Source organism: Cyprinus carpio, chromosome B8, assembly GCF_018340385.1.
Source record: "Cyprinus carpio isolate SPL01 chromosome B8, ASM1834038v1, whole genome shotgun sequence".
NCBI lineage: Eukaryota > Metazoa > Chordata > Actinopteri > Cypriniformes > Cyprinidae > Cyprinus > Cyprinus carpio.
In genome coordinates, this window is record NC_056604.1 from 14939337 (window position 1) to 14955217 (window position 15881).

Consider the following 15881-nt stretch of genomic DNA (forward strand, 5'->3'; position numbering starts at 1 on the left):
GCAGGATAATGCTCAAATAATCTCAGACTGGTTTCTTGAACATGACAATGAGTTCAATTTACTCAAATGCCATCCACAGTCACCAGAGTTCAATCCAATAGAGCAGCTTTGGGATGTGGTGGAACGGGGGATTCGTATCATGATGTGCAGCCGACAAATCTGCAGCAACTGCGTGATGCTATCAGGTCAATATGGACCAAAATCTCTGAGGAATGTTTCCAACACCTTGTTGAATCTATGCCATGAAGAATTAAGGCAGTTCTGAAGGCAAAAAGGGGCCAACCCAGTACTGGCAAGGTGTACCTAATAAAGTGACCAGTGAGTGTATATATATATATATATATATATATATATATATATATATATATATATATATATATATATATATATATATATATATATATATATATATAAAAGAGCAGCTTGGGGATTCTGTAAAATCATACACATTTCAAAAGACATCAGGTTGAATAGATAATGACAAAACATTCATTTTTGGGGGCAATGTTCCTTTAAATCAAGCTCATGCCTGATCACTATTGGCTGAATCCTGCGTGCCCACAGCAGACTGAAGCAACATGCCTTGAGCATCAGTGATTGCGTTTCTGTGTGCGTGTACACGTATGCTTGCAATAATAAATTCTGGAATGTCCCGTGTAATTACTGCGTCTCTGGAGAGAGGGAGAGAGAGAGACGCAGGCAGGCACACTGCAGCTGTCCTGCCTCAGGGGTCTCCCCAGGAACGCAGCTCAACTCTGATCCCCTCTGCAGCTGCCGGGTCTATACAGGGCACAGGGGAGGGCACAACGGCACACATGCACGTAATTTCAATTACGAAAACCTGTAACCATGCATGCACAAGCTTATATCATGCACAAGCTAATATCCCAATACGTGCCTTTTAAAACAAGTAGGTTAAGCTATGTTGGACACATGGTGACATGATACGCACACACTAAGATTGATATAAAGATACGCCAGCCTTACATGGACTTCCTGATACAGCAGATGGTGGGACTACAGAGGCTCCCTCCAAACTAGATAAATACCTCTGGACATTTATCATCAGTGACACAATATTTAATATTATGTCAAAGGTGCAACCCTTAAATGTTGTGGGAACAGACCATTCCAGAAGTCTCTGTGAGTTTAATTACTGTACAATTAAAGTTATTTGGTTAATGTTGATTGTGCTTTCTGGTAGCTTGCATGTAGTGAAATTGTAGTTACAGTTACTGGGTCTCATTCATTAATCTTTTAGTAAAACCAGGGATGCCATTTTTAAAACCACTTTCAGAATTTATTTTTTTATATATATTTATATTATACAGCATACTATTTCGAGACACTGTTTCCCTGTTTAATATTGTAAAGCTGCTTTGACACAATCTGCATTGTAAAAAGTGCTATATGAATAAATCTGACTTGGCTTGACTATAAAATTGCTTTTAACTTTAAAAAGATCAAAAGTGACAGTAAATACTTTTACATTTGAAAAGATTTTTGTTAACACTGTAAAATATGTTCTTTGAATGTTCTTTGAATGTTCTGAATGTTGAATCCTGAAAAAAAGTGACGGTTCCCACAAAAATATTTAGAAATATCAGCAGGTTTGATATCCGAATGATCATGTGACACTGACGACTGAAGTAATGGCTGCTGAAAAATCAGCTTTACCATCACAGGAATAAATTACATAACAGGAATAAATAAGTGCAACCGTTTGAAAATGTGTGCATACAGGTTTTATGAACAAATACTTCAGTATACAGTATGTGCTAATCGAACAAGTGTTTTATGTCAATGTTTCATATTGTTCAGATTCCAATAAAATGCTTTTCAGGTGAAACGGGTGTCATCTGATCTCTTTTCAAGCAGCCCATGTTTGGATTCATGTGGTTTTGTCCTGGCTGCAGGCACACACAGTGCACATCCAGATTTCTGATATGCCTTTTATCAATCGCTCTCTTCCTGGATGGATGTCCATGTGAACTTTGTGACCGGGCTTTGAGAGTTGCTGTGATACAATGCGTTCTGTGTGCCTGACCGACAGATGGTACTCGCACTCACACTCACAATACACACATACACACACACACACACACACACACACACACACACACACACACGAGTCCTCACATGAAACAGCATACCACAACGCTTAGCCCTCACGCTTTTGCCTGTGCTCGCACGAAATACACTGCACACATGACGCACCAAGGAGTGAGAGGTGCTATTCTCTCTTGATTGGCATGATTAATCTAAGTTGAATCCATCCCAAATACTGTTCAAACATCTGAAAAAACTCCTACGCAGGCTTGTGAAGTACGATATTGTGTAATGGAATGCAGGCTGTACTGAAGGCATATTAACTAAAACCCATGTCCTAAATTTGACCTAGTATTCTTCTAAATGCACCATAGTGTTAGAATTCATTTTAAAGGGATAGTTCAACCAAATCATTCCAAACCCGTAAGACCTTTGTCCATCTTCGGAACGCAAATTAGGATATTTTTGGTACTGTCATGAACATGCGTCGAAGACTGACGTGGAAGAGAAGAAATTGTTGAATGAAGTCATTATTTTTGTTTTCTTTGTGCACAAAAAGTATTCTCGTAGCTTCATAAAATTGTGGTTGAACCACTGATGTCACATGGACTCTTTTAACAATGTCCTTACTACCTTTCTGGGCCTTGAATGTGCCAGTTGTGTTGTTCTCTATGCAGGGTCAGAAAGCTCTCGAATTTCATCAAAAATATCATAATTTGTGTTCCGAAGATGAACAAAGGTCTTACAGGTTTGGAACAACATAAGGGGGAGTAATTAATGACAGAATTTTCATTTTTGAGTTAACTATCCCTTTAAATATAAACAAAATAGTCTCAAATGCAAACATGTGATAGTTTCAGATGGTTTACTTTAAATAAAGCAACTCAAGTCAAATTCAACAAATGAAATTCTGGTCATTTCTTAAAAAAAAAAAAAAAAAAAAGTAAAAAAAATTTTTTTTTTTTAAAACCCCAAAAGGAACAAGTGGTGCTTGCCTGTGCAAAACTACCACAATAAGATACTGTAAGTGGTTTCCAGGATCATCTCTATGCAGCTCCTAAGGTGTTCTGAGCATTTTTTTAAAGTGTTGTCTAGGTTCAGTCAAAAGATCCCATTCCCAGTTCTCAGTGATATTCTGATATCTAGGTATGGCTCAGAACCCTCAATCAAAGTAAGTCTACAGGAAGTTTCCACCCATTTTGCTGCTTGCCAGGTGAAAATTATAAGTCTGATGGCTTTACAGAAGTAAACAGCACATCTCTCTTCAACAAGCCAGCCACACACTCAGAGACATAATTCAAGTCTGAAGACGAGTCATGACGAGTTGCCTGTAATACTCAGGGTTAGGGGTTTGTTTAAATCCCTAACCCTTACTGTGAGCAATATTAATGGCCATGCTTGCCTTTGCAAGCACCTCTAATTATGAAATATCCAGTGATTCATTTCTTATGTGAGAACAACGCCCAGTCATGACCCATGGCCACCCAGACTGAGTGGCGCCGACCACACCTCTCAACTTTATTGTGACCCTAAAGCAATTTTAATGCGGTGCTAATAATTATGCACAGCTAATAAGGATTCGCGTTTATTTTAAAGCATGAAAATTATGTGTCGGCAGCAATTCACGAAAGGAAAATCGAATACTAAATGGCGACGGTGCTTCAGGATGGTAAAAAATGGCTAGGACAATTAAATCTGTCTGAATGAAAAGATGACCGTCGGAGCCTGGGAGCAGCAGCAGCGGAGAAAAGAAGCCAAAGAGCGGGTGGGACGGAGGGAGGGGCACGTGGTAGTAATAACCTGATTTATTTTTAGAGGGCCTTTTGTTTTTCCTGGAAGGTCTTGATGAAAACCTCCCATTGGGCCTCAGTTTGAAACTAACTGTGGTAGTCTGGGACTTACTGTGGTCACCGTTTCGTATTATCTTACATCTTTCATGCTGCCAAATAGTGCTTCATTTCAAAAGAACGTTGTGTTAGGTCACTGATGGCCTGCCAAATTTTGCTCCCAAACAGAAGCTGGCCTCCTCTGAATTGACTAAGAATCACAAAGTGGCCTAATTGGCTGCCGGGACAGTAACTGAATCAGGAGGCAAATACCACAGAGGTTAGTGTTTGGCCCGAAACCCCTGTAAGTTTTAAGAAGAAAACTCGCCACATAATCTGAGAGAAATCAGATAGCTTCTCTCACGCTCGTCTGATACGGCCAAGCCAGAGGACGTTTCAGGGAATTCAAGTAGACATGATATTTTCTAAACTTCTCTATCTTAAACAGAATGATGAGATTACTTACAAATAAATGCAAGCAATTTATTCAGCAGGGTAAAAGAGTAAATGTCAGTGGTATTGGTGTTACAGCATACAAACTCTAGACTGAGAGCGACATAAAATGATAAGACTGATGGATTGGTGTGGTTTTTCAGCTGTGAACATAAGAGGTGTTGGTGGAGACATGACAAATGAGCTCAGCCTGCCTCTAGTCAATATTTGAAAAGGTGTGGAGAGGAAACAAAGGTATTAAGAACATTTTTCCTGTGCAACGTAATGAAAAATAATGATTGTTTTTTTTTTCAAATAGTTCTTCTGAACGCTCCGCCTCCAAACTACCGGCATAGAATAAACCATTTTAACAGTGAAACGATTACAAAGAAAGGGATCAGTCTTCAACAAATATGAACTACTAAGACACTAATAGGCAATAATGTGAATGCGCTGAAGCCATAAAACAGATGTTTTTAGTTTCCTGACTGTCTCAACCAAGAATTCAATGTAATTGATGAGACCACAAAATAGTAGACAGTCTAAATAGATGGATAAGCAGTGACGGTGTGGTGTGGAAATATATGTAGGAGTGTTGGTTACCTCAGCATCCTGGGCCTGTAGGTTATAAGTGGTCTCAAGGAGTCTCAGTGTGGACAGACTTAGCATTGGTTCCTCTAGAAGAAACTCCAACAGAAGAACCAGCTGCTCTGGACTCAACTGAAAAAGAAACACAAAATAGTTTTGAATAATTTCATACAGTTAATTACATACACAGTGGGGTCCAAAATTGAATATACTGTACATATATTATATAAGCAGAGTGAAGACATTTATAATTTTATAAAAGCTTTCTACTTCAAATAAATTCAACATTTAAAATTACATACATAAAAAAATACATAAATACATGTATCTAGGTTTCCACAAAAATATTAAGCTGTTTTTTAGAATTGATAATAAAAAGATAGGTTTCTTGAGCACCATGTGATAGAGAAGACTGGAATAATGCCCGCTGAATTCAGCTTTGCCATCACAGGAATAAATTACATTTTTAAGTATATTAAAAAAGAGAACAGTAATTTAAATTTGTCATAATATTACTGTTTTTACTGTCTTTTTAATCAAATAAATGCTATCTTTGTAAGAAAAAATTAACTTTCTTCAAAAACATTTTAAAAAAATCTTCAAACGTACGAACAGTAGTTCATATATTATATTTTATATTTGTATATATATAATAAAAAAAATCTATATATATATATATATATATATATATATATATATATATATATATATATATATATATATAAATAAAAAAAATCCCAGATTTTCAATGTGGTATTTTTTAAATTCATAATTTAATTGAGACACAATCTGACAAAAGCTCAAATAAACCACATCACACAAAATTATTTACAGGCTTCAAATACCATCAGAAATACCATCCATGAAGCATGATGGCATTTTCAGAAGATTGAATAAGACATCAATGCTGTCTTTGAAGACAATCAGAGAGCCGAGCAGGAAAAGAGAAGCTCAAGCAATAGCTCGGAGTGGGAAGAGCATTCCAGCGAGGTAGAACGAGAGCGAGAGCATATTAAACCTCCCTCCCTTAAAAGAGCTCCTCTGATAATCTTCAGAATAAGAGGAAAATCACATTTCTCTCTTCTCCAAAAAGCAAAGTCTGCATAATGGTTTCTAGAGTATAGACAGCTAATGGAGGGAAGGAATGCTTTGGGATTTGAGCAATGGAAAGATGCTTTAAAGTCTCATCTTGCAGTATGGAAATCAGGCCTAAACCAATTATTGCATGAAATGGCTATATTTACAGGGGATTATGTTTCTTTTTTTAATTATTAGCCTGCTTACTCTTGTTTTAAGCCATATTTCAGTCACTAAAACGTAACTTTGAAGATGCAAGGAACCGTACAAAGAAACAAGCCACAACAGTCTCGGACAGGTAGAAATGAAAAAGTGCCATACATTGCCATGAGATTATCAAAAAATTGTGCTGCCCTTTGAAAGCAATGACGGAAATTATGAGTCTATGTTGAGTCATCCTCATAACACATGCCGACAAACGTTTATAAAGACACAACGTGAGTCACAGCGAAATAATCAAGAATATCGCTGACCTGAAAGCAGGCTTATATTATTGGCTGGTGTGTCTAAAAAGGAAGACAGAAGGAAATTCTATCCTGCTGCTTTTATCTCAAGTCAAAAATCTGGTTAAAATTTATAATAAAAAAAATTTGCAGCTGTGGTTGCCAGAAATTCACTGGAAAATACAGTGATAATGTTCAGGTGTTACAGGATCCATGCCTGCATATTTTATACTTCATAATGATACATATCATTACTGATATAATATTAATATATCACTCTACTTGAACTAGTAAAATGGGTTTTGTATCTTAAAAATGTCTGATGATGACCATAATAAGTACATAACCACATAATGAATTAAAGAATCAAAAGCATAATAATGACCATAAGACTGAAGGCTAAAATAAATATGACACTAAAATAAAGCAATAAACATGAGCTAAACAGCCAAATGTAAAATAAAACACTCGAATGATAATGAAAAGTAATAAGAAACATAACTATTTAAATAAAACATAACTTAATGTAACTAAATGTGACTCTGGGAAAACAATATTTTACTAAACAATGAAAATATATCTAAAATACTTTCAAGTATATTTTACTTGTTTAGTAAATATAAGTTTTTTTTGTTAAATATAATATATAAACATTATTTTCTATAATAAAATAAGGTTTATACTGTTAAATAAGATTACTGATTATATAAAATACAACCTATGCAAATCTAAAACACATTTTCTACAGTATTTTGTAGAAAAAAAATATTTTATATATAATTTTTCTCTACTACGAGGTAAAGTAACTTAGTTAACCAATGAGCAGGTTTTTACTGTAGCATTTCTGCAGAGAGCAGACTGATGTGGGCTGGAGATGGAGAGCGAAACAGGAAAAGGGAAATGGTGGAGTGAGCGAGGGACACGTAGACAGAAAGCGAGAGAGAGCAGGCAGAAAGAGTGATGAGGTAGGAGATGGGTGGTGGCAGGCCTGCTATTATTACTCCATTATCACATCAGGATCTGCACAGCACCCACCCACATTCTCCTTGTCCCACTCCACTTCCCTTTCTCTGTCCGGCCAAACCCGCACACACACACACACACCGCTGCGTAGCCTGGGACATCTCTCATTCACAGCTCCTGCTGCATTAAATTAGTTACACCTTAATATGGTGAATGAACTAAGCAACATTCATTATCATTAGCATTTTCGAATCACTACTCATGGATGCAACTTTATCAACGACTTGATCCGTTGAAATATCCTTCCCTAAAATGGTTAGGAAATGTAATGCTGCACCCCGCCTAACCAAAATAAGAACTATATTTGTCTACATTACTGAAACAGGGAACTATTTCACTCTTGACTGCTCTGTGGCCATTCAAAGCCTTAAAAGAACCAGAACCCGGGACAAAATAACTGTGTCAAATAAAAGCAGAATGACAATAATTTGACCGTGAGAAACCCAATAAAGTCATCCCGTTTTGAAGAATAAGTGGCAAGGGTCAACTGTTTTCCCGCTCAGATCCGCTGTGAAGAATTAATGTGGTGGAAAGCAAAGACTTCTCACTTTCGGCCGATTTCAGACTCCGCTCTGTCATTAAGAACCATTCAAGGGCCCACCCAAGATCATCGGATCCGCCGCCTTTGAAAGACGAGAGGAGTTTAAGGTCATAAAAGATATAGGGGAGACGAAAGCACTCCTCCACACTCAATTTGCCTCAGGGAATGGCAATTGTTTCGGGATGGCAATAAAAACTTTTCCACACAGGGAACAAACAGCCCCGCTGTGCCCAAGTCCACTCGTCTTGTCAAAAACAGGGCAGAAAAGAAAGCGAGGTGATCAGCTATCCGGGGGAAACACCCTTTCACAATACATCACTCTGCAAAAAGCTAAACGGGGTTTTCCGTCACTTGGTTTAACCCAAGGATTTTGGTGTCAAGAAGGTTTTTGGGTCATTTTTTTTTTGTCCTGTCGAAAAGACAACTCTAAAACACATGAAAAATGCATGCATACAATGACTCGAATACAGCTTTTCTACTATGAGCATGATTTTAACTCATTTTGAAAAACCACCAAATCAAAAGTTTTAGATTCAACTAACAAGACCATTGAACAAATAATAGATTTCTAAGAACTTGATGTGTTTAAAAAAATAAATAAAAAAAATTGTAAGATATTTTTACCATAATCTTATACGTCATTGACATCAGAAAGTAAAGGTGAACATATCACTTCAAGAACAAATACACACAGATGGAACAAAACAAAGTGGATATTTGCTGAGATCACGAGCTAGAAACACTTGTGTGATAATGTCAACAAGGCTTTCATCACTTGCTCTAGGGCCAATTATTTTCCAACCCTGAATTCATTATTTTGTCATTAGGGCTAAGTCAAACAGAAAACCCCAAAATTCATCATTTGCCATTAACACACTTGCCTCTGTGAGCTGTATGGATGTCCCGTCCACTGTAAGACTCCCTCCATGAGCACAGCTCCACACATGGAGTCGCTCTGGGCCGAGTGTGTGTTTGGTTTTCCGCTGCCTTTTTCATTTCTCTCCACATAAAAGACTCTTTTCATGCAGTGTCCATTAAAGCCATGGAAAAGTTAGCAGCACGCAAATAAACAGAGCGAGGAGCTTAATGAAAAATTATGTACTTTTCAATCAGGAGAGCGTTCCTTTGCCTTAATTCATCTCAATCGCCTCTGTTCTAGTCATCGGTGCAGCATCCCACCACTTTTAACAGAGTAATCCTAATAAAATACTTGATCGTCTCCAAAAACCATTTCAATGAAAGTCAAAAAAGACGCAATTCAGACTCTCTCTGAGTTTGCAGAGAGGACAAACAGAATTTATCACTTCCCCAACCCTCTCCTATAAAGAGGGGGAGAAAAGTAGCGAGCAAGAGGACGATGTGGTGGGTAAAGTACAGTGACTCATAGGTGCTGAGATTATGTTTCTGTTTGTGGAAAGTGAAAGAAGGCTCACACACACAGACACACCCTGCCACCGTTATTACTACACAAGCTGCAGGCAAACCAATGCTTGCATCTACAGGGATAGTTCAGCCAAAAATTCAAGTTCTGTCATTATTTACTCAGCCCCATGTTACTCCAAACCTGTATGACTTTCTTTTGTGGAACACAAAAGGTGGATTTTTAAAGAATATCTCTTTCAATATAATAAGAGTGAATGGAGACTTAGACTGTCAAGCTCTAAAAAAACCAAAAGCACCATAAAGTATCATTAAAGAGGTCCATACAACTCATGCGCCATATTTCATGTCTTCTGAAGCTATACGTTAACTTCTATTGTGTGTATTGTATGTGCCTTTAGGTCCTTTTCAGGCTTGAAAGCTTCAGTACCATTCATTGTAATTGTATGGAAAAGTACAAGCAGCAAGTGCAAGTGTAATATTCCACATTTCTCCTAGTTTTGCTCCAAACTTGTACAAGTTTGTAACAACATAAGGGTAGGGTAAGTAATTAAAGGCAGAGTTTTCATGTATGAGTGAACTATTTCTTTAGGTGCTTTTGCAAGCACCTACAGTACCATAAACTGAAGCAAAAAAGAGAAAAAGTACTTTATTTGTATGAAGGAATTTGGTTCAAAGAGGGACTGCAAAATGGCAGTGTGTGTTATTTTGTGCAGGGGAAATTCCCTCCAATTAGACTAACAATGTTCTGACACAAAGTTTTACGTTCATTGAGACTGAGTGAGTCGTTTTGGAATAAAATCACATAGGAAACCAGTGACATGTTCCACAAACACAGGAAAAAGGCCAAATGTTCTTTCACCTTTTGTTCACTCAGTGTGTGTCTGTGTTTCAAGCGTGTCTGGAATATGAATCTAAAATAAAATTCTAAAAATACATTCTGTAAGTCAGGTGCATTGTTCGTTAGAATTTTCTTTTCCCTGAAAAAAATTAAGCCATAAATAGTAGATGAAATAATGTTTAGGTGCCTTAAAGGTCAACTTTTGGTTTCAGATTTAAACCATTTAATTACCATCTACCTTCTTTGCAGTTTACTTGTCTTGTCTCCAGAGACAAATGGACCTTTAAAAGTAAAAATATTCCATGTATTTTCTCAAATAAAACGAGTTTATGAAACGGCTTGCATAATATAGAAAAATATAGTGTGAAAAAACTCACACTGCTGTCACTGATTGACATTTTGCTTCACAAAAACCTTTGCAATTTGACAAAATGCTAGAGAAAGTGCTATTTCCAAAGAAATTTAGAAATACTGAATTATTGACTTGTACTTGACATTTCACTAGTTGCATAGCATTAGCAACTTTTTAACAACATAGTATCAGTGTCACATGATACTTCAGAAATCAGTCTAATATGCTGACTTAATGCTTAAGAAACATTTCTTATTATTATCAGTGTTGTGCTGCTTAATATACATTGTTTTTCAGGAATCTTTGATGAATAGAAAGTATAAAGAAACTATTAATTTAAAAGCAAAAACTTATAGAACAATGTTAAAGTCTTTACTGTCACTTTTCAAGTTTATGGTAAATCCAATTGTAATCACTACAAAAGACAAAAGGCTCTAATCTTTTTTTAAATAAGTAATGGGATAAGAAATTGTCAAAAAGTGCTCACTCTGCTTCCCTCTGGAGCCCCAGTATCCTGCCATTGTTAATGCAACAGTAGGAATATTAAATTAGGAATCTAAAACTGCAAGCATTCATATTAGTGAGTCTTCCACTCACTCCGACTACACTCCAACATCTGGAAATAAACTTCAATTACAAGTCCCGTATCTCAGAGATTCCTGTTAATATGCTTTGTCACTAAGTACTAAGAGGCTTCTTCACCATCAAGAAATGTTGAAGGACGCAAGTGAATTTATGAAGGACAAAGCAATGCAAAGCATTTAGTATAAAAGTACAGTTAAATGGATGCATAAAAACCTAGAGACAGCCTAGTGCACTGATGCAGATTTCTCGAAGCAGAGTTTCGCTTTCATCTGCTGCAAAACCTTGGAAACAGAGATGCTCTCCCTCTTTGAAACCTCAAGCGTTGGTACCCCTCGAACCTTTGCCCTGTGGAGGGTCTCATGTGGAAGAATGCACACCATTCACTCCCCGTTATTCTTGCACAAGAGTCTGTGCCTAAGTGGCATTATTAAAACACAAAGTGTGATTTCTGTGGCAGTTTTATTGCTTCTGGGCTTTTTATGCTGTCTGACCACAGCCTTGTAAAAACACACTCTGGCATTGACAGACAGCATAACACCCGGCCTGGGATACTTGGGTTACACTTGTGTCTTTCTCTCCATTATTGTCTTTATCAGGGATTTTTTTGTCCCACCGGTAAACTTTGCCTCAGGGTATCGTCCAAAACAGTCAAAGCTCTTTGTCTTTGAACCTGGCAGATCTCAGGGTATTTACGCTGTTGCAGAATGATGAATGATGACATATGACACATGGCGGTAAACACACATCGGCTCTGTAGTTCAGGTGATATAAGCCTCTCAGTTTCAGTGGCATCGGGGTTCACTCGTGAACTTCTGTGAATAATAGATCATAAGAGGGCGGGTATGCCCTTTATAAAAGCAGCACTGACTGTGACTGTGTCAACTGCACCCAAACCCAATTCACTAGAAAAAAAACCTTGTCTTAATCAGTATTTTGGCTTGTTTTAAACTAGAAATATCAATAACAAGATAAATTGGATTAATTGTTTCATTAATATAACTAACCTAGTAAAAAAGAAATATATTTAAAATACATTTATTTCATACTAGGTATAGTGCACAATAAACATTCCTTAATATTAAGTGTAAAATGTGTTTTAATGTCACTATTGATGAGGATTGTATGATCTTTGAATAATATCGGTCTTTGAGATATTTAAAGTGTACCTAAAGTATACTTGTAGTAGTTCCACTTAAGAACAATCAAATATACTTCAGTATATCTTTAGTTGGACTTCAGCACTACTTCCACACAATTAAAATGCATAAAGTAAAAAGTTGTTCCAATTTAGCAGACTTTAGGTATACCAGTTTAGCATACTAGAAGTACAATTGCAGAGAATTTTTATAAAGTATATATAAATATATAGTATATACATATTCATATATATAAATGTGTAGTATATTTGTGGTATATTTAGCATGAAATAAATGTATTTCAAATACATTTTAGTATATTTATTTTTCACTCAGATTAAATTTCTGAGTTACACATAAAAACAAATATATATATATTTATTTATAGCAATCCAAGCTTCAGACACTGTTTTCCAGGCTTTTGTCTTTTTTATTGGGTAGACATGGTCAAAAATATTAAATAATAAATAAATAAATAAATACACACATAAAAGAAATAAATGCAGCAATGAGATCTAAAATTTGTGTGTAGAGCATGTGTGGTAACCATGTCATCACAGCTTCAAAAGCAACTTCAATGTTGATAAAGGACATTGAAAAAAAAAAAATCAATAAACCCCATTTTAGAAGCTAGAATCTCCCTGCCCTTGTCCAACCAGCGGCTAAAGGTGATACACTGACATGGGCTCTATCTCTAGTCTCAGATTATGCCCTCTGTGAGCCGGTCCCTCATAATACAGGAGAGTATGGACAGATCCATACCTGTGCATAATCAAGCAGAGTGCACCAGACAGCAAGTCGATGAGACGTCATTTAGTGAAATTAATACGTCTGTTTTCACAACATTAGCTCATGTGTACCAAAAAGTTCTCAACATGAGACATGGTGGGGTTAATAGAAGGGAATATGTTATGGAGATGGAAATAGTAGGCATAAAGACATGAAGTGTGTAATTTCTCTACCAACAGTGGCACCAAAGTCTGTTCATTAGAGAAAAAAACCCTCACAGTTAAATGTATTCACCCTTTACATCTTTCACCAGCTCATAAAATCCCTCTTAGTGCCCCTTTACAGTAACACCTCCTTCCCTATGGACCTATAGAGCTCAATGTATGTTGGCGCAGTGTAATCATGAGTCCTCCTCCCTCCCTTTAGTGTCCAGCAGCTGAGAAAACAAACATGCTATAGATGTACTGCCTCTAGATACCATGCACTTGAAAGGTCTATTATATTTGACTACAGCTGTCCTAACAAAAAAGGTTACATTGACCTTGCCCTTCTAATACAGAGAATACCCAGCAGCTCTCTTGATGGGTAATGTGATACAATTGTCAATGGGATGTGTTAGTGATTCTGACACCCCAAACAAAGTGTCACTACTTGTGCATCCTCACCTACCGTCGTGTCTAGTTTGAGCCCTTTGCCTTCAACTTTAATTTAGTTATCAACCACACATTAGCATTCACTAAGCCTCGAGGTCTAATCAATGAAATCGATTACAGTAAGGTTCAATTGGTTATCAATAGTTAACACTTTAGGTGTTATGAGCTAACAATGAACAATATTTTATAGCATTTATTAATCTTGGCAAATGTAAATTTTTTCATCTAGTAATAAAATGTTAATATTTTAAGTAAATAGTAACATTAATGTATTACAAACAGTGTGGTTACTGTTAACTAAAACTACAGAAATACTATTAAATATATTTTGGTAATTAAAATAAAACAGAGACTTAAAAAATTTTAAATAAAAAAATAGAAATGCTGCCTTGGCAATTACCTGAAATTAAAGAAGCTGTAGTGCTAAAATTACTATAACTAAAACTGAAATAAAAATAAATGAAAACAATCTAAAAATGTTTTTAAAAACTAATAGAAATGACAAAAAACACATTAAAAATTACTAAAACAGAAATTTAAAGAAATTTAAATAAAAACTGAAAATATAATAATAATAATAATAATTCAACATTAATAAATACTACAATAGTATATTAAGTATACAAATAATACTATAACCAAAGAAATAAATAAGACTGCTAACCAAAGAACATAAATGTAAAACAAATGAACAATATTTATAAATCAACATTAACCTAGACCAGTGAATACCATAAGAATTTTTTGATAGCTAATGCATTAAAATGAATGAACCTTACTGCAGTTAACTATTAAATGTGAAACTGTACAGTTGTTACTTTAAATATTATGTTTATAATCTCAACCAGCTTGACACAACAACATCTCAACCAATGATGTAACTTTGAGGTGGGGCAATCTATTTGTCTGACCAATGGGAGGATTCAAACCTAAAAAAACATTTTAAAACCTGGTGCTATTTTTCTAAGAATGACTTTTGTTGATTTAACCTAATATAATCAGATTGATTTAGTCATCATGAATTATATTTGTGACTTGAATAAGACCATTTAATTTAGATGTCACCACATTAGGCTATCTGACAAAACATTTTTTTACAGTGTGGGAGAGTGAAAGACAGAGAGAAAGGAGGAAATCAGGAAAATGTCCTCAACCCACTCTGTACCACAGTCACATAAAGGACAGCTTTGACGAGGAGAACAAAAGGTCTACTTGTGTGCATAATATCAGCAAATTGGGTGACAAAAACAAACAGCTGTGGGTGAAACGCTGAGAAGAAAAGGGGGGTCACTGTGAGGAAGGGGGCACGTGTTCAAAGCCAAGAGAAACAGGCCTGTGTCATCGCAGGTGCTCAGCGAACACACAGACACAACAACGTCTTCTATACAGTGACTGATTGGTAAACAACAGGAGGTGCAACAGGAAAGATCAAAGCAAAATATCTATTGTTAATAAAAGCACCTGCTGAAAGACACTTTGATGATACCTGTTTGAAAGGGCATCAAAGCATGACCAGACTTTTGTGCTCGTCTCCAAGCAGCTCCTGATACCACAAACCAAATCAGAAGATGGCTTTGAAAAACAACGCCTCAACTGGCATGCGTTTTGTGGTCTAGACCGAAGGAATTTCTGGATTTGTTGTCCAGATGTCATCGCAGGGTTACCTCTGAGTGACCCCTCAAAATGGCGGCAGATGCCAATTGAGGATCCAGCTTTTTTTCACTAGCTACCATCTCATAGGTCACCTGTTGCACAGACTCACTCCACATAAGCTCCTTGTTCATATTGAGTTACAATTTAATCAAAATGAAAAAATCTGATTAAACCCCTGGAATACGCCATTATATGAGCTCGCCAAGGACTAAAAAACCATTTGGTGTGCTGACTGTATATCTGCATGTTTGAGAAGTATGTTTCTGTATGTTTATAACTCAGCTTAAAACCGAACATATGATGTTTTGCCATCTGTCTTTTAGCAGTAAATGTATAGACTAAAAAAAATATGAGAATATGAGTTTTTCAGACAGATGACATCACTGTAACTAATTATAAACCTACAGATGGCATGCCATAATTGGTCATTTCTCCTTTATCAGATGATACAGTCTGTATACTGAAAATACATGGGCAGACATTTCCCCGTGTCAACTGAATTTCCTCCATATGAGCCCGAGCGGATTTACGAGATGGGAAAGAGGAAAACAAACCTCACAAATAAATGAAAAT

General features: G+C 36.3%; 1 protein-coding gene across 4 annotated transcripts in view; it reads right to left on the reverse strand.

Annotated features, from left to right (window-relative positions):
* The window catches only part of aopep (aminopeptidase O (putative)), an 82868-nt gene that overhangs the window by 11575 nt on the left and 55412 nt on the right, over positions 1-15881 (reverse strand). For all 4 annotated transcript variants that reach the window (XM_042729911.1, XM_042729912.1, XM_042729913.1 and 1 more), the window contains exon 14: positions 4911-5027. In XM_042729911.1, coding sequence (XP_042585845.1) covers positions 4911-5027 — 117 coding nt within the window. The remainder of the gene's footprint in view (positions 1-4910; positions 5028-15881) is intronic.